Below are 24,066 nucleotides of genomic sequence, written 5' to 3' on the forward strand. Positions count from 1 at the left end.
TACATACTAAATAAATATATGACACTAATATAATACATAATACATAATATCATCATTTATATGTATAATGAAATAATATCAAATCAAAATACTTAGAAAAATTATCATAACACATTTATCATGTTAAGAGACTATTACATTCTCAAAGTGGCAAAATATAACTGTAGTGATGAAACATAAAGAAATTGAAATATAATATAAATGCATGGGTTCATCGAACAATTATATTAATAACTTATTAACATACCAAATATATTATCATGCAAAGAATTATTTCATTAAACAAATAATATTAATAACATCTTATACTTCTCATTAATAAATATTCAACTATTTTATAGTAAACATGGATATCTAATAATCCATATTATCTTACATGACAACACTAGTTTATCCGAAAACTTTGTATCGACGCCTTTGGGTCAAGGAAGGGTCCCATGTGAATCGTGGTGGCGGTCACTTAGACTCCCACCCATATTTATATCTATCGCCCAAATATAAGGGAAGGACAGAGAAAGAAAAACATTAAGAAGTATATAGAAACTCAAACATTGAAACTGTCGAGCATGGAAAGGATCGACTAACGAAGAGGAAGGACCAAAGGCTTTGAGATTTAATATAAAAGAAGTCACAGATACCATTTGAAAATGGATAGCAACAATAGCGGATCATATATGCATAAATATAAGGATTGAAAGGGGGAACTAATAATAACGGGGGAGGAGAGATAAGTATCAAAAAATCATTTAAGAGATCGAAGACCAAAAATACGCCTTTACAAAGCAAAGAAATGATAGTGATAAATAAAAGGACCACCAAATAAACTCTTAAAAAAGACCATGAGGGCTGCCATCATATAGTTAATTTACCAATATATAAAGGAATTTATAAGGGTTATGTTTATATGGATATTAAAGGAAAAGAATGAAATTAGTTTAATAAATAATTGCCAACTTAGAATTAAATAAAGAATGACTTGCCACCATAAAAAAGGGGGAGCTTCTAATATGAAAATGTGTGGAAGATGAAATAAATAAATGGAATGACCACAAATGGATAGGGTATAAGGAGACTACATAAGTTAAGGGATTTAAGGGGAGTATTAAAGAAGCAAAAATATATATAAGCAAAATAATATGAGGAAATATTTTGCAAGGGTGAAGGCAACCACATATAGTGGAAATAAATGATAAAGAGATATGATATAATGAAATATAATATATAAGGGATAATAAAATTATTAAAATAAGACTAGTGTAAATTTAAGGGGTATCCTTAATTAAGGAAAGAAATAATTCATAAATGGAGATAAAAGCATAAATATAAAGTATTAATGGGAATAGAGGATTTTGAGTAAAAATAAAATCTAGAAACAAGTTCTATTGAGGATAAGATTTTCTATCAATCAAATGAAGCTAAATCTAACCTTTTAGTAATGCCTTTCTCTAAGTATAGCTATAATTTAATTATAAGAAATTAATAGGGGAAGGGGACATTACACTCAACACAGTCACTATCAAGGACCCGTTTCCCACCCCATTCACTTATAGCATTTTGGAGGAAGTAACAGGGCACAAAACTTATTCATTCATGGATGGGTTCTCCGGATACAACCAAATATCCATTGTGGAGGAAGATAAATTAAAAACAACCTTCCTAGTGGATGATGGTGTATATGGATACAATCGGATACCCATCAAAAACTGCAATGCGTCGACCTTTCACCGGATCATCCTACACATCTTCGACGGGATGTCACTAGGAAACTTTAAAGCATTTACGGATGTAACTGAAGTCAAATCATTCCGCGGCCACATTGGATACTATCGCCAGTTCATCAAAAAAATTGCATAGATCTCATACCCGTTGGATAGACTGACGAGAAATGGGGAGTCATACATCTAGGAGAAAGGTACAAGGGGAAGCATTTGAGGAATTAAAATCAAGGTTGTTGGGTGCCCCCATTCTTGCATTCCTTAATTGGGACAAGAAGTTTCGTGTACATGTGGACACATCAAATTATGCCACCGAGGCTATGATATATTTTGCAAGCAGGATATTGTCCAATGCGGAGAAGAATTATAGCACCATAGAAAGGGAAGCCCTCAGAATGACTACTCTGTTCAGAAATTCCGACACTACCTATTGGCTACACCATTTGCTTTCTATGTGGCCCGCCAAGCCCTCATGTATTTCATCAATAAGCCCATTATTCAGGGAGGATCCGTTGATGGCTTTTGCTACTCCAAGAGTTAACATTTAATATCATTGTGCGGCTAGAACGTAGCCATGTGATTGTTGATCAGCTATCGCATATTAAGTCTGGCGAGCCACCCGTCGAAGTAAACTAACTTTCCAAACACACATATGTTTCAAATTGTCACACTTCCTCCATGGTACACAAGCATAGGGAGTATTTGTCCACAGCCTTATTTCCATGGGACATGCCTCCAAGAGAACAAAGAAAGTTGGTCGTAAGGAGTAGGGCTTTTCAATTGATCAACAGATTGCTATACAAAATGGGGCCAAACCACGTGCTGAGACGATGTGTGATGGAAGACAAAGTACCAAGAGTGCTTAGGGAAGCCCACGAAGGACCAACAGGAGGACACATGGGTCATGATACGACAGCCAAGAAGGTGCTCCTAGCAGGCTTGTGGTGGCTGACATTGTATAATGATGCAAGAGAGTGGGTTGTGGGATGTGATACTTGCCAACGAGCAGGGAAACCTCTCAAACGGGTCTTCATGCCACTTAACCCTTCCCATGCCTAGGAGTTGTTTAAAAGATGGGGGTTAGACTTCATTGTACCCCTAAGGGTTAATCATGTCAGAAGGTCTCAATATATCGTAGTAGCCACCTAATACTTAACCAAAAGGGTAGAAGCATGTGTGCTGCCAGACAACTCAACAATGAGCATTACAAAGTTCATTTATGAAGATATATCTTGAGGTATGGCATTCTAATTCAGTTGACCAGTGATAGAGGTGGTCATTTTGTTAACCATGTTATCAAATTACTCACCACAAAATTCAAAATCTTTCACACGCTATCAAGTCCATACTATCCTCGAGCAAACGGTGAGGTGGAGGCAACCAAATTAAATATTGGTAGGAGTCATGTATAAGTCACGCGAAGTTGAGGGTGAAGATTGGGAGGAAAAATTGCCCTCGATGTTGTGGGCCTACTGCGCCTCCTACAAGTTGATCACGAGGCACATACCCTTTCAGCTCATGTATGGACAATGGGTAATAGTATCTACTGAGTTTATGGTTCCACATCTACAGATAGCCATTGGTAACAAGTCGGGTGATATGGAGAGCTTGAGGGAGAGGCTTTATGCCTTAAACAAATTGGATGAAAAAAAGGGCAATGGCTCAATGGGCAACCGATGTGGCAGAGCAACAAAAGAAATTCTAGCACGATAAACAAATCTATTGAATGAAGATTACACTGGGCCAATGAGTATTGAAATCTAACAAAAGGAACAAAATCAAGCCTAGCAAATTCAAAGCAAAGTGGCTATGTCCCTATAAGTTTTGGGAGCTTATAGCTAATGGAGCAATGAAATTATGGACACTTGACAAAAGAGAAATTTCCAATGCGGTTAATTATTCAAAATTGAAGATTTATAATCAGAGGCATGAGAATCGGAGAGATAATAATTCACGCCTCAATAGGTGAAATATTGTAGACTTAGACAAAAATTTAAAAATTTAAAATTAAAATAAAAGGCAAATAAGAGAAACTATCGTACGGTCACAAAGAGGAACATACAACGCACATCGGGAAGAGAAAGGAAAAAGTGAAGGCAAAAAGAAAGACCTGGAGAAACAAAGAAGAGGTCAAAGTAAAAGACTATACAACATTGGAAGCAAAGGGAAAGCGACACACCATATGGAAGGGATGAATAGGAAAAATCGTCATCATACAACACATTGAAGGGGAGAAAGGAACATCTATAGGAAGATGTAGACACAATCATTGTACGTTGAAGACCGCATGGTCACATGGATGAAGCAACATACCAAACGGCAAATGGAAACACAAAACACATCAGCATTTGAAACATATTGTGCGGTATAGGGAAAAGGCAAAGTGAGCAATGAATAATAGTGTCACATGTCATACAATTTGAGTTATATGATTGGTCTTCTATACCGCACGGCCCGAAACATGGGGAAATAATTTAAGGCACCAAACAGCAATAATGCATTACAAAGACATTCCCAGACAGTAAGGAGAAGCATCTGAAGCTAGAACAATTGCACCGTGCGAAGTAGTGAGTAAGCACAAGTAAATACAAATATATAGGGAAAAGCAGAAGTCGTTCAGTGGAAGGAGAAGAAATACATTCTAGGCAGCAAAGTTATTAAGGGTTAGACATCAACATAGTGGAAGAAGCAAGCAAGTACAACGCAAGTGCCACCATTCTTGATAGCGAAGCATGGTGGAAAGATGGATTACCATACAACACAAAAGAATTAGAGGCAAATACACGAGGAACAAACACCATCCAGAGAAGGAGAAGAGCTAGGCGGTAGGAAAAAAACACTGACGGAGACATAGAAGTCGTACGACTAAACAAAGAGGAGGAAGCCAAAGCCCTAACTGTTTCTATTTACACAAAAGCCAAGAGGAAAACTGTTATGGAATCAGCTCGAAAGCACAATTAGAAGACTAAGTTGCAGGAGAGTGGCCCAGGTTCAAATAGCAACATGACAAAAATTGCAAACTTTTTACCTTTAGGAGTTCGAATTGCAAGACATACAAAGGAAACCGCGAGTAGCAAAACGAAGATACGGCCTAAGGTTCAAAAGGCTGCCCAAAAAGAACAAGTTACATATCATACTATGACATTTAAAGGACTTAACAGATTGGAATGCCCAAAGTGGTGGGAAGAAACCCCTGAGAGGGATGAGGTGAAAAAATTCTTACGGAATGTTGGAGTTCAAGGCTTATCTAAAATTTTGAGACTAGTCTACGGGTAATGATTAATACATTTGACAAGCGTACAAGGAAGAACAAATTTGAGTATTGGAAGCATGTGGTAACAGTTTCATTCATGGCTGTCAACTTCATATGGGTCTTTAGCATCCTAGGAGCAGATAGACACAAAGTCGAGATAAAGACATAGGAACAGAAAGAGTTTTGGATCAAGCGTATTTCCTATCACCTCACACCAATGGAGTTAGAATCCATACTAAAGGCAACCAATGGGAGAGGCATCAGAAAGGAATTTGTAGCGGAAAGCACATGGCGATGCATACTTGATGTAATAAAAAGTAGACTCCTTGGAGCAAGTCGGGCTTTAGATATTTGTTTACCACAGATAGTTCATATAAATGGCCTCATGAATGAAGTTGTATACGACTAGGCATATGTGCTAGCAGATAGAATGTATGAATTTATGACCCTACAACACCGCACAATTTACATGCCCCACCACACCATTGTTCTATTTCTAGAGGCTACACTATGGCAAATTCCTATGAATAAGTTGGAATTGGCGCCCCAAGGAAAATTGGCAGTCAGAGAGCCTCCAATCTTCTACTAGTGGTATTTGGAAACTGGAGGGTCAAAGATGGGTCAAAAGAGGCATAGGCAAGCAGTAGAAGAATTTGACCCCAAAGACATTGATAGTGGCAAAAAGCCTTCTAGTAGCGACTCAGTGACAGATGATAGCAATACAGAAGAGGATGAGTTCATGACGAATTCCACTCAGATGAAAGTTACCCCATTAGTTCAGTTTGTGCCACCTCTTCTATCATCTTCAACACACTTGAGTCTCACAAGAATGGCGAGTACAGGGTTCTCCCCGTCCGTTCTAACATATGAAGCAAACGCCACAATAATCTCAGGAGTACTTGAAGCTGTTGAGGACGAGCCCCCACCTACACAAGAGGTGGTCGTGGTACCTTCCAAGGTGCTCGCGACAGAGGTGGTAGCAGAGTCTGGAGTTGCAGAATTGGAGAGGGGAATGTGATGGGTGGAGAGCAGCAGGGCAGCCAAGATATCCTAGAGGGCCAGGTTCATCTAGAGGTAGTAGGGTTCGATGTCGTAGTCACTCTTGATACTAAGCTTTTAGATGATCCACCACCCCTAGCAGGTCCCTCGAAGGCAACCATGACCATGCCACTTCAGAACCAGTTGGCGCAACTATTCTTTCCCCACGACGAGAGGGACCTCTAGAGATCATGGACGCAAAGGCCACAAACCCACTAGGAGGGGAGCACGTTGAGCACTTGCCTATGGAGAAGTAGGATAGGACAAAAGAGCTGGTAAAGGACAAGACAAAAGAGTTGGTCACCAAGCCAACAATGCATGAGGCAGATGAGACCCTTGCGGTGGATAAGGTTGTGCACTTGGTCGAAGCAAGGATGCAGTTGGAGGTAGATGAGATAGAGGTGTCTTTGGCAAACTTGATTACCAGAGGGTGTTGGATGGTTATTGTCGTAGAGGCTCAAGGCTTGCGGGGTGTGACTGCAAACTTATAGCTGCTCCTTACGTTTGTACGATAGCATTGTCCTATAGCTTTTGCAGAATGTTTTGAGTGAGGGCCATGGCTTGCCAAGGAGACCCCGAAGATGTTACAAACATGGTTTGTCCCCACACCAGTGGTAGAGAGCAAGGTACAAACTCTTATCCGTCAAATAGACTAGGCATTCTGTGAGGGGTACTACACTTTGAGGCACTCCGAGTATGTCTCAGTTGGACATGAGGTTGCACTTGCGGATACACTGAGAGCTCGAGAGGAGCTAACCACCAGGTTGGAGGCAGTAGAGCGAGACTAAGCTTAGTGTACCAAGGAGATGAAGGCCGAAAAGGCAACACGTATGGCTATTGAAGACAGACTAACCAAAGAGACAACTTCGTTTAAGCAGGAGTTGGCAGTGGCTAGTATAGAGAGGCGGACTTTAGAGACTAGCCTAGTCTGAATTAGGAAATAGGTTGATGAGAAGGAAAAAGAGCTTCAAGAGGCTGCGATGATGGTGAAGTACACTCTCGAACTTCAAATGATTGTTGAGCACAAGCAAGAGGCGAGGACTGCATAGGCTTATGATCTACGTTCTCAATTGGGACCTTCCATGGTGCAACCTCTTCAAGGATCAGTCGGCATCCTCTTCAAGGACGCTTCCTATGCCCCATTCTTCTTCTTCTTGGTCAAACTTTGCAGTTGTCATCCCCATTTTGTTGTTTGTCATCCCAGATATTTTGGACGTTGTCGTTCGAAGACAACTTTCTTTTTTGGGGAGGATGATGTTGTTGGAAAACTTGGGTAGTTAAACAATTGGTATAACTAAGGGGGTTTACACGAGTGCAACATTTTGCCTCGCATCCCCTCGGGCATTATATGTATGAACTCTCTTCATAGAATGGATATAGAAATGTGAAGATACTATTGTATATGGTGATAAAAGAAAAAATGAAATGCTAATGAGTTAAATACCTTTCTTTCTATTTGTATGCAATAAGTTCATGTTACTCCATGAGGGTAAATAGTCATGAGACTGAATTATATTCGAAGTACATTCAGCTTCAGTGGGAGATCATATGACAAGGAGAGATGTCTAAATTCTTTGCAAGCTAATTTGGTCAAATTCAAATCAGTTGTCTTATTGCCATGATCAAAGTTGTCCCTACTGAGAGGGAGTCATTCTTATACATGTTACTATAATGAATCCTTCTCTGAGAGGGAGAATTTCAAGGTGAAAAATCCCTTGTTAATGAGTTCTCTATGAGAATTTCAAGGTGAAATCCTGTGTTCCACCCTCTACAAGTAGGCATGGTGGAAATGCATTCTTCTCTAGAAGCCTGAGGTGAAAGCCCTCACTCCACCTTCTATGAGTAGGTATGGTGGACCACCCTCTAAAAGTAAGCATGGTGGAAATGCATTCTTCTCTAGGCGAAGTCTAAGGTGAAAGCCCTTGTGCCACCCTATGCGAGTAGGTATGGTGGACCACCCTTTGTGAGTAGGTATGGTGGAAGTCATGTTTGTGATTTCATGACTTTAATTTTATGTGCTTATATGGTGAATTATGTTATGCTGAAATACCCTATGCAAGTAGGTATGGTGGACCACCCTTTGTGAGTAGGTATGGTAGAAGTCATGTTTGTGACTTCATGACTTTAATTTTATGTGCTTATATGGTGAATTATGTTATGCTGAAATAACATGTTTTTGGTTGTGACTACTTACGCCTACCATAATAGAGATCTCTCTCTCGCTAAGGAGTGTCGAAGATTGTACCTACAATAGAAATCTTTATCTCCAATTTTTGCATATGTTGAAATAAAGGAAAATATTTTGTTAACGGCTGGAGAATATATTTATGATAATATTTGAAATTTGGAAAGACGTGTCATGCAAAGAGTCTTGTATTTGGAAATTGAAGTGGCCTTCGGGTGTAATATGAAGAGTCTCGATTCAATTGATATATGTAATTGCTTAGTGTATTGTGACATAGCATCAAGTGAAAGCATTGTACTTGAACATTTTATCATCAATAAAAGAGATCTTTTGCTGGTGTGGTTGGGTTTTTCCCCTTCAAGTAAAAGGGTTTGCCCAGGATAAATGTTTTGTGTTGTGTACCTATTTTTAGCTTCTTTATTGTTGTTCATCTTTATTTATGGGCTAAACATCAACAAAAGTTATGCTCAACTTACTCTAAAAAGAGGAATATTGATGATCTCCAAGGACTTTCGAATGGGCATGCTAGTTATTGGTTCCCAAAACCGCAGATTGAAATCCTACAAGCCTTGCCTGCTCGATGCTGGGATATCCAACCGGTTAAGGCCAACTTGACGATCAATGCGATCCAAATCCCCTACGCTTCCGGCTCTACAAAACCAAGGCGGGTGTACCTGATCCTAGACAACAACCTTATATCCAAGATGCTTAAAGTAGATCAATTAGAACACGAATAGAATGAAAGTTTTCCTAATGGCAAGAAATATAGAAAACTTCAAATTTATGAATTATGAATTAAGAATAATAAAAGAATATATGAGAGTTTTTTAATAAAAGTGATTATTATAGATGATTACAATAAATGAATATATTATTTCCTCAATTGAAAGAAATGAAACAGTTGCTAGCGTATGGATTGTGAATCGAGAATAAAAGACTAGTGCTTAATTAAATGGGCAATCAAAGTCAATATTATAAGTTGAGACATACAACTTTATAAAGTTTAATATATTTAAACTATAAACAATTTTAATAATTCTGACATGACGGATCAATTATATTAATGCAATTTAAACTAGTCTAAAATGCACTGTAACTTCTACGGAGACAAATTAGACATAAATACAAAAATAATTAAATATTTCACAATATTTATGTTTATCAAATTTAAAATGCAATAATGACCCAGTCCACTTATCCAAGTATCAAAATATTTATAGAAAATAATAATAAAACATTTATAAAGGACACAACATATTAATAATTTTAAACTCTTAATGCAAATAAATTAAAATAAATATTTCTTACTGATCCGGAAATAAAATTATACTAGACACTCCTTACGGATGATCCATCCAATACAGTTCGATTCCAGAATCGCACAAGAATTCATTTGAAAATCCACTATCCACAGGCTTAGTTCAAAACTTCATTTCTTTGCAAATGAAAAAATATAATATATCATAGCGCATAGGACAGGTAAAAATTTAAAATATGAAAATGAATATCTTGTCCCCCGTTTTGATTTTTACATCTCATATTTATAAACTATCAAAGGGTTTACATCTCATATTTATAAACTATCAAAGGGTGTTGGTTGTCTTTTCCAAGCATCGCCACTTTTCATAACAAATAACTAATACAAAACTTTGATATAATTTTATTTTGGTATAAGCGGCAGCTATATTATATGCCTTGTATTCTGGAACCTAAAGTGGTGGCCATAATATGATTTATGTGATATGTGCATCTTACACTCCATATCTGCACAAACACCACTTCTTTCATATGCGTATAGACATATGCTTTGCGTGAGTTTACTTTGATCAACGCAATCTTTAGACACTTTGAGTGCCTTATCCATTGGTGACAGTAACGCATTCTGGTTTAAATTGATTAATCGTTTAGATTACTCCTCCAGCCTTCCACGGAATTCTGGATATGTTCCATGCTCTGTTCTTTTACATTCACTGCAGGCTTTGTGTGCTGTCGTGCGTAATATCTGATGTCAATCCCTTTGGTTTTTTAAACTTCTGTCGCTATCAGACATGTATAGATTCGTTCCTTATACAGGTTCCTCGATTTGTGAGAGAGAGCATTTGATATTGTTAATAATACTTTCTTCCATCTCCAGCGCATACTCCATCGCATGAGGCTTATTCACACCACTGATGGCTTCTATTGTATCATCTACTCGTCTTCATCATGGATTATACAAAGGTGCCGCTGCTGGGTAAATCTGTTAGCTTGATGATTTAGCTTTTTCAAAGTTATATACAGATGATGTGATATTTTTTATATGCTTCAGGAACGCCTCCAAATTATCCCCTCATCGTGAATATTCACAGATAGCTTCCCTTCTATGCACAAGTCCCTCCTTATCCACTTCAGCGCCTACCAACAAAGACAAAAGAAAAGTTAGATGTTGATGAACAAAATCAATGATTTGAACTCCTTGTGTAAAATCTTCAATTGGGCATATGAATGCTTCAGGTGTGTCTTCTCCCACGGTGAGGATGCAAACGTCTGTAGGCTTGGATTTTGCTGTCCACGAATTCTCCTTTTACTGCCTTTGTTTGTCCTGAATAAGGCTGAAGTGGACATTTCTTCTTATTAGGATCTCAAGAAAAGTTCACGGGAGTTCATGCCTTTCAGGAGATGGTGATCGAATTGCTTTCTCTATTGGCCACTCCTGGTCATCATTGGGATAGTTACACCAGTCTGTATCAAATTCTGGACGTTCTTCATCAGTGATACTCATGAGATGACTATACTGCCATTGTAACCATTGCATCTAAATGAAATACTAATGATTTGTGTTCTGTCAGACCCAGCAAGCATTTGAATTTAGAATTCGGTCTGAAATGCTTAGGACAAGATATCCCTGAAGAGAGTATATATTCCTCAGACTGGGTCAATCATGTCTTCAATATGTTGACTTCTACATGCTACTGTATATTTGCTTATTGGCTGAATGAATCCATGCATCACTATTTCTGTATCATGCATGTTTCTGATATTTCAATATCCTACTTTGCTGTAATTACCCTAAGCATATCATCAAATAATACTCCATACTGTAGATAAATCTGGATAGGTATCTTCTACATCTGAATTCATTTTCCAAAACTCTGATTATGAAAACAAAACCATACATGAATACATCTTTTAACATCATATATCCTGTGTATAACCGTTCACACTTTTTTAGCCAATTTTATCTGGTGAATGACCAGGTAAAATATTGCAAATGGAAACCATAATTTGCAAAAATTTCAAGGTTCCATCACTAGTATGGAAAAAATTGTTCATAGAAGGTTTTCTAGGCTAGTTTTGGCTTTCCTCTCGATGCATTTTCTATTCTTTTCTCTGGTTATGATAGTGCAAAGTTGAACTCAAGATGCTTTTAAGACTTCATACAAAAACATGTGAAGAACCTCACGAATCATGCTCAACATACCATTAATCACTTGGATGTCAAATGCTAGACATTTGCACAAACAAGTTGTACTAAGGGAGTTGTTTCTTTCTCTAAGGGTCCTGATGTGCAAGATTTCCATGTAGAGATGAAGGCCACATAGGCATTTCATAGATGCAGTACCATTCAAAATGGATAGATGCTAAGTCACAAGATTTGCCGAATTTCATCCATGAAGTTCGAATTTCTGAGAATTTTTATCCTTTCAGAACTTAATCCAAATTTTATGATTTAAAATATAATATTGTTATTTATAATAATATTATTTTATTTTGATATTATAATGAGTTTAGTTATCTAGTAATGTCAAAATATTTTGACAATTTTGTGACATATTACTTATATTTAAAATTAAATAATTTTATGTAAGTTTTTTAATGTCAATTTTTCTCTGAATTTTTAACCTTGCCGAATTTCATCTGAATTTTATGATCGATGAACTCGAATTCAATTCGAACCTTGTGACTTTGAATAGATGGATATTAAACATCAACTAATCACTATGTCATGTCCCCATTTTGGCTGACATCGTTTAGCATGCCGGATCAGTCTATCACAGGCTCTCGTAGACTGGTGGTGATGTGGAGAGAGTCGACCAGCGACTATTTGGCAGTATTTTGTCCTTATAGTTGATTAGTGATGTGGGCCTACATTTGTTATAAAGTAAAGTTACTTTATTCGGGCTCAGTTTTATAATTTGATGTTGAGATGCACTTTTTATTATAAAGTAATATTTTATAAAAGTGCACTTTATTTCATAAGAATATTTGGATGCTTCTAGAATGTTTAAGTGACTTCTAGAGGAAGCTACTGAAAAGTGAATAAATAGACCCTATGGGTCTTGCATTTGATCATCCAGTTTGTATTTCTCTCTTGACATCAAATTGTGATTCAATAACATAATCTATTGTGGAGCCAAGTTGGTCTTTAGATAGTCTATTGGTCTTTGGGAATGGAGTCTCCCTTAGATTTGCATATCTGAGGAAATGGAATATCTTCTGAAGGGTTGCACATTTGGAGGTGATACTACAGTGACTTCAGCTAGGGCATCATTGGGCCCAAGGCCATTTTCAACATTTCAGCATTTCAGTAGGCATTTTTAGCAGAGCCGAAATTATAGGAGGCCATTTTTAGCATGTCTGAAATTATAGGAAGCCATTTTTAGCAGATCCGAAATTATAGAAGGCCGTTTTTAGCAGGTCTGAAATTATATGAAGCCATTTTTAGCAGATCCGAAATTTTAGGAGGCTTATTTCAGCAGACCCGAAATTATAGAAGGAGGGCATTTTCTGAGAACTGTTCATTTTCAGTCATGGATTGATTGCAGGACATCTTTAGAAGGCTTAATTGTGGTGGAGGAAAGATTTATAGCTGCTGGTTCGTTTTTGCTACAAGTCTGATCCAATTTTCAAAACTTCAAAATAAGGCTTTGGAACCACATTTTTGTTCACATCTTCCTCATTACTTAACATATCACTCTAGGTGTTTTTGCATCGGATTTCTATCGTTGAGGAGATAAAGATAAGTGCATTTTGGAGTTCCAAAATGCCATGATTTATTTTTAAGGAATTTTTCAAAACTTCTACACATTTTCGAAAATTTGCAAGGAAGTACATTTTCAGATTTGGGGTGACTTTGGCTTGGTTGTTGGCATCTTCAGCATTGGTAAAAATTATTACAGCCATCTACAATCAGAAGTTTTCAATCAAATTTGAGCAGGGTCATTACAGTGGTATCAGAGCGGTTTTCTTGCCATCCTGTTGGGTAAGAGCCGTCTTGTATGAGTGATCAGCACTCTACTTTATCCAGAATGGACAAGTATAGTACAGAGTCTCAGAGGACACAATCTTGGACAGTTGATAGACAAAGTAGGAAGATCCAGAGTCAGAACAGTAGAAAGGATGGTTATTTAGACATTCGAGATTAACTTAGGAAAATAAGCCATGACGTGTCTGAACAGCTGGTTAAGCACCACCATATGATGAATGACATGCTGTTCAACCCAACTAAGGTGGATAAGTTGACTGGATTTCTATTTGGCAGATCTTCTCATAGGGCAGATGACACAATTACCAGGAACTTGCATGAGGAGTTCGAGAAACTAGCTTACAGCCAAGCAGAGGTCTCAGATTCTACTCCGCCACAGGAGGTAGTGGTAAAGGATATTACATAGATTGATAGTAACGATCAACTTGAGACTCAAGTTGAGATAGTTGTATACAGGTCACCAGAGGGTGATGTCATAGGTACTCAGGATGGTTTAGTTACGACAGGCAGTGACTACAGCATAGAGGGTTCAGATGATGATTTTGAGGATGTTGCGCACAATGGTGAGATACCTGGTAGAGATAAGTAGACATTGAGTATTCATGACTTTGTTGAAAGGGAGTACCAAGCACATTTGGAAGCTTCGTCACATGAGGTTGAGGCTGGTAGTACTTCACATGATTTGTCCAGCTAGCTGAAGGTGAGCGAAGACAATATTGTGACTTCATTATCTCATCATGACAGGATGCGGGATATGATAGAGGATCACATCCAAATGATTCAGTTACAGGGCAAACATAAGGGAGTTCAAGCAAAGTCTTCTTGTGTTGACTTACAGGCAATTAGGGAAGGAATGGGAATGATGAAGTTGAGTTATTTACATCTTCTATCAGATCGTGACCATCTTCTTAGCCTTGCCGGTGACTATTCAGATGCCTTGAGGAGGAAGGAGAAGGAAGTTGACAGGCTTTCTCGTGAGCTTGAGGACACTCAAACTTCCTTGGTGAACACTCCATTGGCATTATAGGACTTGGAAAGACATGGGAATGAGCATGGCGTGGAGTTGAGTTTAGTACCATCTTGCACACCTGATACTCAGCTTCCTGCAGTAGGCGGATCATATGTGCTCATTGATAATGTTGTGAGCTCATTGATAATGTTGTGAGTTCATCTTGCATTCACATCCAGGATACAGGGACAATGTCAGACAGGTATGTGGAGTTAGTTGGTATTAGTCATATTACTCAAGTGAGGAATTTGCTTGAGTTACCAGTTAATTCTAGTTTACGAATATGGACTCAAGATTGTTATGTTGGCGTTTGGACTTTAGTTGACTGGAGATCTTTATCACTTTTTGGTAGCAGTGATTGTTTGGGTGCTATCATGGATTTGATTAGCAGATTGCACGGTGTTGTCCTTTCTTGTGCCAGCAGCTTGTCCAATGTTGGTATTAGTTTTTATACACCAGTGTTGGGCTTTGTTCATATATTCAATCGACCATTCTTGCTGGAATGTGTTGATGGTCTTTCATATTTGGCAGTGTTTACAGATGAGTCCCAGGATCATATTGGTATTGACGACATCCAGGAGGATGTAGTGGGTAGTTTTGAGGACTTAGTTTCCTTGGCAATTTCTTTTGGTACAGAGGAATTGGGCAGCGCTGCTACAGTTTTTGATACTTCGTGTGTTGATATGAGTTTTGGAGTTGATTAGCAGGATGTGGATGGTAATACTCTAGAGACCAGTAACTTCGAGGATACTCCTTTGGATAGTGCATCAGAGGAGGTTTGTAGGAGATAGTCTAGCCAGCGCCATCATGTGTCTAGTCAGCTGAGAGTTAGTGAGCAAGACATCGCTATTGCTTGCCAGCATTTCGATGTTGCTCGTCAATTGTAAGCAATTTATGGATGGGGTTCTCTTACTAGTGATGAGCAGGGAGGCAATTATCTTTCCTTGACAGAGATCCACTCTTTATGGGAGGCTATCTGAGACAGAATTATATGCAGTTGGTAGCCGACAGAGATTATCTTATGGAGTGGGGGAGCATACGATGCATTATTGGCCAAGGAAGATGAGGTGAGCTTACTCAGCAACTCGAGGTGACTTCTGAGATTCTTGAGAGTACACAGTTGGCTTTTTGAGGAGTCAGTTTCATTTGGCTGAGGTGACCATGGAGTTAGAGCGACTGCAACCTTTACCAGATTCTGTACAGTCATAGGTTGTGGGCTCTAGTGATCCAAGGATGTCCATGGTCGAGATTGTCAGAGATAGTGGAGATGGGGATGCACCCATCCTTGATACTGGCATTGGCATATCGGGTTTGTTTCCACTAGAGTCAAGTTCAGTTGAGTTGGGTGTTGCAGCAGATTGTTGTGGTATGCCTGACATGGTGATGGCCTCTACTACTGATGGCACGGAGATTAAGGATGTTGTGTCAGAGATCATTTGTGATGTTGGTGAGCCGATAGTTGGCATGGTTCCTGCTAGTGATACTACTCCCTTAGCAATGTCTTCGAAGGTAGTAGTCAGTTCCAGCTTGGTTAGTGATTGGTTGCAGTTAGTTTCATCTGGATTGCAGTTTGAGCCACTGACTAAGATTGGCGCATTCTATCGGCATTACACTGTGAGGTATGCTCATCAATTTACCTTTGATGACCATGTTGATGAGATGATGATAAGGAGATTTACTTTGGTTCCTAGTGCTTGTCATCAGTTATGGGACGGTTTGATGCCACAGGATGAGAGTTATGATAGGCATGACATGGTGATTGGTTCTGCGGTTGAAAGTTTGATAGTACATGACTTAGAGCAGGAGTTTGGGAGTGATGCTTCAGCGGTTGTTATTGATTCTACTCCTTTGGCTATGTCATCTCCTGACTTAGATTGTGATCAGTTGCAGTGGGTTGTATCACCTGTGCATGGCGAGCTGTCGACTGAGGCTGGTTATTTTGATCAGCATTATACTGCAGGGTATGTGCATCAATTTGCATTTGATCCATGTGTTGAGGAGTTGATGGCAAGCATACTTGGTTTGGTTTCTATTTCTTGTTGTTTATCTTGTGATGTCTACTCACCATCAGCGGTGCATGGAAGTTATGGTTATAAGACAGTGGCCAGTGATTTGCAAAGTTGTGCTAATTGCAATACGTGTACAGTGTGTGGATTCTCCGTGCTTGGTACAGTTTCATTCGGGAGTGTCCACCATTGTGACAGAGTTGGATTGTACATTCCGCATAGGCCAGTGGGATGTGTCAATGGTATTTACTGTGTTGGCAATTTGGGATGTCCACTCTACTTGGGTTCTCATATTTTGGGAGTTTGTGTCTCATGGGTTCCTGACTATGGCAATAGTGGATTTGAAGTTCAGTTGAGCATTGATTCACGCTTCATTCACAGATTTTTCTTGGTTATATTGCAGAGGATATTGCAGGAGTCTACGTTGATTGACAGTAGTATAGTACGTGACTATATTTGGGATCTAGGTGGGTTGATTGGTTTATTGTTCAGTCATTGCTTGGGGACAAGCAATTTCAGGAAGGGTGGACTGTCATGTCCCCATTTTGGCTGACATCGTTTAGCATGTCATTTTTGGCAACTATTTGGCAATATTTTGTCCTTACAGTTGATTAGTGATGTGGGCCTACATTTGTTATAAAGTAAAGTTACTTTATTCGGGCCCAGATTTATAATTTGATCTTGAGATGCACTTTTTATTATAAAGTAATATTTTATAAAAGTGCACTTTATTTCATAAGAATATTAGGATGCTTCTAGAATGTTTAAGTGACTTCTAGAGGAAGCTACTGAAAAGTGAATAAATAGACCCTATGGGTCTTGCATTTGATCATCCAGTTTGTATTTCTCTCTTGACATCAGATTGTGATTTAGTCACATAATCAATTGTGGAGCCAAGTTGGTCTTCAGATAGTCTATTGGTCTTTGGGAACGGAGTCTCCCTTAGATTTGCATAACTGAGGAAGTGGAATATCTTCTGAAGGGTTGCAAATTTGGAGTTGATACTACAGTCACTTCAGCTAGGGCATCATTGGGCCTAAGGCCATTTTCAGCATTTCAGCATTTCAGAAGGCATTTTTAGCAGGGCCGAAATTATAGGAGGCTGTTTTTAGCAAGTCCAAAATTATAGGAAGCCATTTTTAGCAGGGCCAAAATTATAGGAGGCTGTTTTTAATAGGTCCGAAATTATAGGAAGCCATTTTTTGCAGATCCGAAATTTTAGGAGGCTTCTTTCAGCAGACCTGAAATTATAGGAGGGCATTTTCTGAGGACTATTCATTTCAGTCATGGATTGATTGCAGAACATCTTTAGAAGGCTTAATTGTGGTGGAGGAAAGATTTATAGCTGCTGGTTCGTTTTTGCTACAAGTCTGATCCAATTTTCAGAACTTCAGGATAGGGCTTTGGAACCACATTTTTGTTCATATCTTCCTCATTACTCAGCATATCATTCTAGGTATTTTTGCATCGGATTTCTATCGTCGAGGAGATAAAGATAGGTACATTTTGGAGTTGCAAAATGCCATGATTTATTTTTAAGGAATTTTTCAAAACTCCTAAACATTTTCGAAAATTTGCAAGGAAGTACATTTTCAGATTTGGGGTGACTTTGGCTTGGGTGTTGGCAATTTCAGCATTGGTAAAAATTATTACAGCCATCTACAATCAGAAATTTTCAATCAGATTTGAGCAGGGTCATTACACACTAATATAGTTATATGTTAGGGACGGGTCTTACTTCCTTGGGGGGTTTGACTATTCTACAAAGTGCAAAAATGCGAAGTTTCAAGTTTGGATCCCTAGAGACGGCATTAAAAAATTGGGTCTTCCAATATACTGAAGGTAATAATAGATGAGACTTGTGGATACAAGGCGACCAGATATATGACTAAGGCTATGTACAAACACATCTATTAGAGACCATGTTGTATGCATGTACTAAACAAAGCACTCAAAGGCATCAGCAAAATTACAAGGCCAGAAAGGTTGTGCCAAATCCTAAGGAGATGGAAATATTTAGAATCATGTTACATTACACCATTGGCCCTCTTTTGTTTTGTTTCAAAGGAGAAACTCCTCAAGCTGAAGGAGACCAAATTTGCATCCTGCTTCATTGGAATGATTGCAATTAATGAGACATTAAGTGGGGAAAGAGTTCCTCCACTTTTTCCCCAAAAATCCATTTAGTTTGGATCTTTGACTCCTATTTCCGTGGTTCTTTGACTCTCTTCCTGTTTACAATGTTTCCTTTTCTAGTATCACATCCTCACTGAGTATGGTTTTTTCTCTCCAGAGGCATGTCTTCAAGAGCGTAGCACCTATTCTTCTTTTCAATCTAACATAGAGGGCTCAAAAAGTTGTGAGTACTCACAATTTACAACTAAGAGAGGCTTCAACAAGGGAGGAAGATCAAAGTTTAAAATCTTTTTCAACTATTGCCTTAATAATAGTTAAGGATCGATAACTTATTCTCTCAATTTTCTTAGCTTGTCAAGATCAAAAGCCTCTGTAAACACGAAAGTATGAATTCTCAACAACACCCATGTCAGGAAAAATTATAAATTTTATTTTATTTTAGGAATACATACACAATTTTAAAGAATACTGAAGGTTTTAGAGATGTCTAGAGAATACCCAAGATAAGAAGAAACATCTCTTCTCCACAAGTATCAGACAAGGCCACAAATTAAATTCTTTGATTCAAAGACATACTTAAGAATCTGACAACAGCTAACAAGCCATTTTCGCACCAATTGGAACTCACAAATTTAAAAGCAAATTTTCACAGGACTCTGAAAGTTACTCCAATGAGAAAAAACAAACTAAATTATTATATTGATGTCAAGGGATAAAAATCAATAAAAGGATAGGATGACAGATATTCAGGAAGGATGTTCAAATATCAAAAGCAATCAAAGTTTGGAAAGGAAGAAGCTCGCATAGGTGCAAATCTGAAGTCTCCTTTCTTTTCAATGAGATGTCCCTGGAGTTGCTGCTAAATTTTAACTACCCTGTAAAATAGTTTTTGTTCAGTTCTGGTTAGCATTTTTGTAGAGAGTTGTTATATAGATAATTTTCTTTTAAAAAAATTGCTTCTCCTATTCTTTCAAGAGAAAAACATTCACAGATCCAGTATTTCATAAGACAACTGTCTCTAGTTAGGCTTCAATGACTGCTGGCTAAAATCCTGCAAATGTGCATTATCAATCTGCAAAATTCAGATTTGTGGCCCACCCAAATATTGATGTATGCATAAGAAACTTAAACATGATTAAAATTACCAAAACAGTTTATATTTGTTTCAGGAATTAGATAATGCTACAAGCTGGTAGAAACATCATGTTACTAATTGAGAAGAAACTGAAGAGGAAATAAACGATTGGCTTTAGAGAGACTAGGATTGAGTAGATTTCCACAATCCATAATTCAAGCCATGTGTGATTCTGGATTCGATTGTGTGAGCATTTTTAGCATCAATGTTTGAGATCACACTCTGTGATGATAGATCACGGAGTGTGATCCTAACTGTTGATGCTAAAAACACTAACAATCGAATCCAGAAGCACAAACAGTGTAAAAAGATTAATTATTTAAATACTGAACTAATATTTATGGCTTGGATCAACACTGAAATTGTGAAAAGATCTTGAAGAAGAGCTGCAATGAGGAATTTATCAGACAAGATAGATGCTCACAAGAACATTACGACATTCTTGATTGGTTGAACCAACAGTAGGGCATAGAACACTCTCACGAAAATCATGTTGCCTTAATGTCCCATCTTCACTAGCACTCCAAACAACATGTGGATTACCCTCCTCAACCTGCAAAAGATGCTCACTTATGCATTGTATCACAGCAATCAAATAAAGCCCACCCAAAACTACTAAATCAAAATACAAAAGGAGAAAAAAGAAGCCAAATAGTTTATTTAGTTTACCGCTATCTTCTTTACTCTTCTTGAATGGCAACGGAAAACTGCAGTCTGTTGTGAAGTTCCTGCTGTACTTGATTGAGACAGCCGAAAAACACGTACCTGACAAGAACTCCAAAATTGATCATAAAGTTATGTGTCTTGGAAAAGAAAAGTAATGGCAATGCTGACCTAAAAAATGAGAATAATAGTTTGACAACTCTAAATACATTTCTGTAAGTTTAAAAAAATTATTTAGTTGTGCCAATCAACAGAGTTCAGAAAACTGAAACAAACAACAAACCTCAGCATCTCCAGCACCAGAGACCACAAGCTCATCCCCAGTCTCTGGAACAAACTTGCAGCAAAAAATATTAGCTGAGTGACCAGTTTCAATACTGTGCACTAATTTCTTGCTTGCATAGCTCCAGATGTTAACCTGTTAAACAACCATAAAATTAGTGGAATGGTCCCTGTGAATTATGCCATTAGAAAGATAATGAAACAAAGTTGCAACAAATCTTAAACAAACCAAAGACGACAGATATATCAAAGACCATGTTACGCCTAAAACCTGAAATTCAATTTCAGTAACATAGCAAGCTGCTATATCTTGTTACTGATTCACCATAAACAAACATGTTCTCTAATTGCAGTTAAAATATATAAAGCTTTCAAAAGTATTGCATGTTTCATACGGCTAAAATAAAAGTATAAATGCCACAAGCACAAAATGATGCACTTTTATGTATCATTATTTTTATGATATAAGTAGAACATAGTTTTTTAACCATACCCTTGCATCATCTGAGCCAGATGCTAGAAGAGAACCCTTTGAATTCCAGGCTAGTGCATTGACACATCCTTGGTGACCCTGCTTATGGAATTTTAAGAAAAAAATGTCACCGAACGACTTCAGAAAGAAAAAATCGCTAAAAACAAGAAACAGAGCATTCAAACTGCTTACAGATCAAGGGCATCACTCACTAACTTCATTTTTATCCAGATAATATAGAGTTAGACCTTTCATTTTTGTTGGTAAGTAGCAACTGATCATGCTTCTGGGTTTTAAATATTGGTGAATTTGTCACCCATGCCTTCCCCCAAATCAATCAATGGGGGAGTACAAAGCGACAGCACCCCCAAAGCAAAAATTGTTGATTATTTAATAGCAGTCGCTATTATTTTGGCATGTACACCAACCTTTATAAACTGCAAAAAGGGCTTGATAGATTTGTGGGTGTAATGTGAAAGATTATCAGCTTGTAATTCGCTATTCACTAGACTAAAAAAGAAAGTGGATGGCTGTTTCAATGTGGCTGTAGAACACATAGGGAAAACCATGTTAAACTTACATGTTATTGTGAATTGTTATTTTTTCCTCCTGTTCAGTATAATATTTAATATTGTTTATTGCTCCAGTCTGCCTAAACTCTAACAAATTCTTTCAATAATAACTCAAAAATTGCAAAAGGATATCTTTTGAGAGCTACAAACTCTAGAAATACTAAATTATCTTACCATTCAGAGAGCAGGCACCAAATAGTATAACAGGAATGAAAAATCAAAATCATTGTCTATAACTGAATTCGAAAAGCAAGGACAGACAACTGACATCAAAGTAGAAACAGATTATCAAACAAAGAATGTGAAAAAAATAATAACATATCCAATTGATCAGATTCAATGCCTATATTATTATTGCCCTATTACACTTCTTGTTACTCGTAACCTATTCACTCAATTAGTGTAACCCTCGCCAAACAAATGAAACAAATTTTCTAATTCAAGTTTTTACACCATCTTATATAAGAAAATATTCATTCAAATTACAAACCTCCAACTCTTTTTCCAAACCTAGCTTCTGTATAAGAGAGGAGTGCATCTGCAATTTAGTATAAGCATCCTGATCTGCATATGGATATGGCATCTGCATCAAACAAATTCAAGATTTATGTTAGTAGTAGCATACAATAACAGAACAAAATAATATTCTCATGTCTTGTTACATCCCCTATTTTGTTGATTTTGAAAATGTATTTAGCTGTTGATATTTCAAGCTAATCCGAAATGATTGGTTAAATTAGTTACTCATTTTCATTTCATACAAATGCAAAATATCAGTTATTCGTTATGCCTCATGTGGAATGGAAGATGTTGGTTAATCATATGCTATTACATGAATTGGAAATGGTTAGTTAATATGGTTATTAGTTATGATAACTAATAACCATTTGAATGATGTGGCAATATGCTTTCACCATGTTAATTCTTCTTGCAAAAGCGCAACAATGGGTAAAAACATTGGCAAAGAAGGAATTGGGCACAAGAGCACCAACCTGCCACTGAGCTAATAGGTATGAGATTAAACCACCATGGTCAGGGGAAAGCAGGCTGGACAAACTAGACTATGCCAAGTATCCACCACTAACTAGGTCACCAAATGCACATAAGTATATTTCTCATAAACAAATAAAAAGAGTAAAATTCTCACCTTCTTATATCACTTGGAAGTCTGCTCCATCAGATGGGGAATCATGCCTTATTATAGATAATATCCATGGTACCTAGGTATAATTGTATGTAATTAATTATAAATACATATGTATATATGCAGATATCTTGGAGTGACACGTGTGCATACGTATATGTTTTTTATTTAATGCATATACATACATGTGTACTCAATTTTATTATATGTGTGTGTGTGTGTGTAACGCTGCGTACAACTACACTTAGATAATAAGAATATTATCTATAATAAAGTGGTTGTTGGCAATCGCTAAGAAATTAAATTACCTCATATTCAATCGACCTCTGATATTTTCCTTAAATATTTTGACCTCAAGATTCTTTTAATATTCAACTCTTGTATTTTTCAAAATCTATCAAGATTGCAACTCATACGTGCAACCTTGCATACCTTTTCATGCACGTAACTCTTCCTTGATCGGGCTTTATTCCCTTGTAACCAAGCATTGTTCTATAAGATGGAAGATTGCAGCCTCTCATGGGCTTGCTCTCGAAATACGCTTGCAAATCTACACTTTTTATTAGTGGCACCCACAGAGACCAATAATTTCAACATTGTAGCTAACTTGGATTCTCAAGATGCACTTTGTTTGCATCATAGCCCCACTAGGTTGTATTCTAGAAATGCTTTTGTAATTCCTTTTCGATTCTCAAATTTGTCTAGTGTTGTATCCAAGCGTAAAAGTCATACGTTTGAATCTTGATGATAAAGTTTTTATTAATATCTTGAAATCTCTATCTGTCAATAATTGAACTTTATGTTAAATATTATATTGTTTTCATGATCCAATTGGCCTGATAAATTCCTATGGGCCAAGCAAGGATGAATGAAAAATGATCACACAGGCCTTGCACAAAGTCATGTCATATGCTCGTCATTTCAAATCAAATGAGGTTCACGTACTGACTTAAAGCGAACAATTTATTCAAGTTGTACACCCTTGTATAGAGGCATTAAATTCATGTCCCTAAGACAAGGAGGTATACCCCCCTTGTAGAGTAATGTTTGAATTCTCTTGAAAACCATGTTTTACTCTTAGAATCATTTATAAATCCTTTATAAGCATCCTGCAAATACCATGAAGGATGGGCGAGCATAGCTGAGATGAATGGTGCAGTCTATAAAAACCGGATTGTGGGAATTCCCCTACAAATTAAGAGATTGAATCA

General features: G+C 37.5%; 1 protein-coding gene across 1 annotated transcript in view; it reads right to left on the reverse strand.

Moving 5' to 3' along the window:
* ASG2 (transducin family protein / WD-40 repeat family protein) overlaps positions 1 to 24,066 on the reverse strand; it is a 273,819-nt gene that overhangs the window by 235,313 nt on the left and 14,440 nt on the right. Inside the window, exons 2-6 of the mRNA XM_089815239.1 lie at positions 22,202 to 22,294; positions 21,161 to 21,238; positions 20,669 to 20,803; positions 20,392 to 20,487; positions 20,147 to 20,275 (exon numbers count right to left, since the gene is read on the reverse strand). Coding sequence (XP_089671365.1) covers positions 20,147 to 20,275; positions 20,392 to 20,487; positions 20,669 to 20,803; positions 21,161 to 21,238; positions 22,202 to 22,294 — 531 coding nt within the window. The remainder of the gene's footprint in view (positions 1 to 20,146; positions 20,276 to 20,391; positions 20,488 to 20,668; positions 20,804 to 21,160; positions 21,239 to 22,201; positions 22,295 to 24,066) is intronic.

This window comes from Cupressus sempervirens, chromosome 2, assembly GCF_028749045.1.
Source record: "Cupressus sempervirens isolate cs-2001-9-10 chromosome 2, ASM2874904v1, whole genome shotgun sequence".
In the NCBI taxonomy this organism is placed as follows: Eukaryota; Viridiplantae; Streptophyta; class Pinopsida; order Cupressales; family Cupressaceae; genus Cupressus; species Cupressus sempervirens.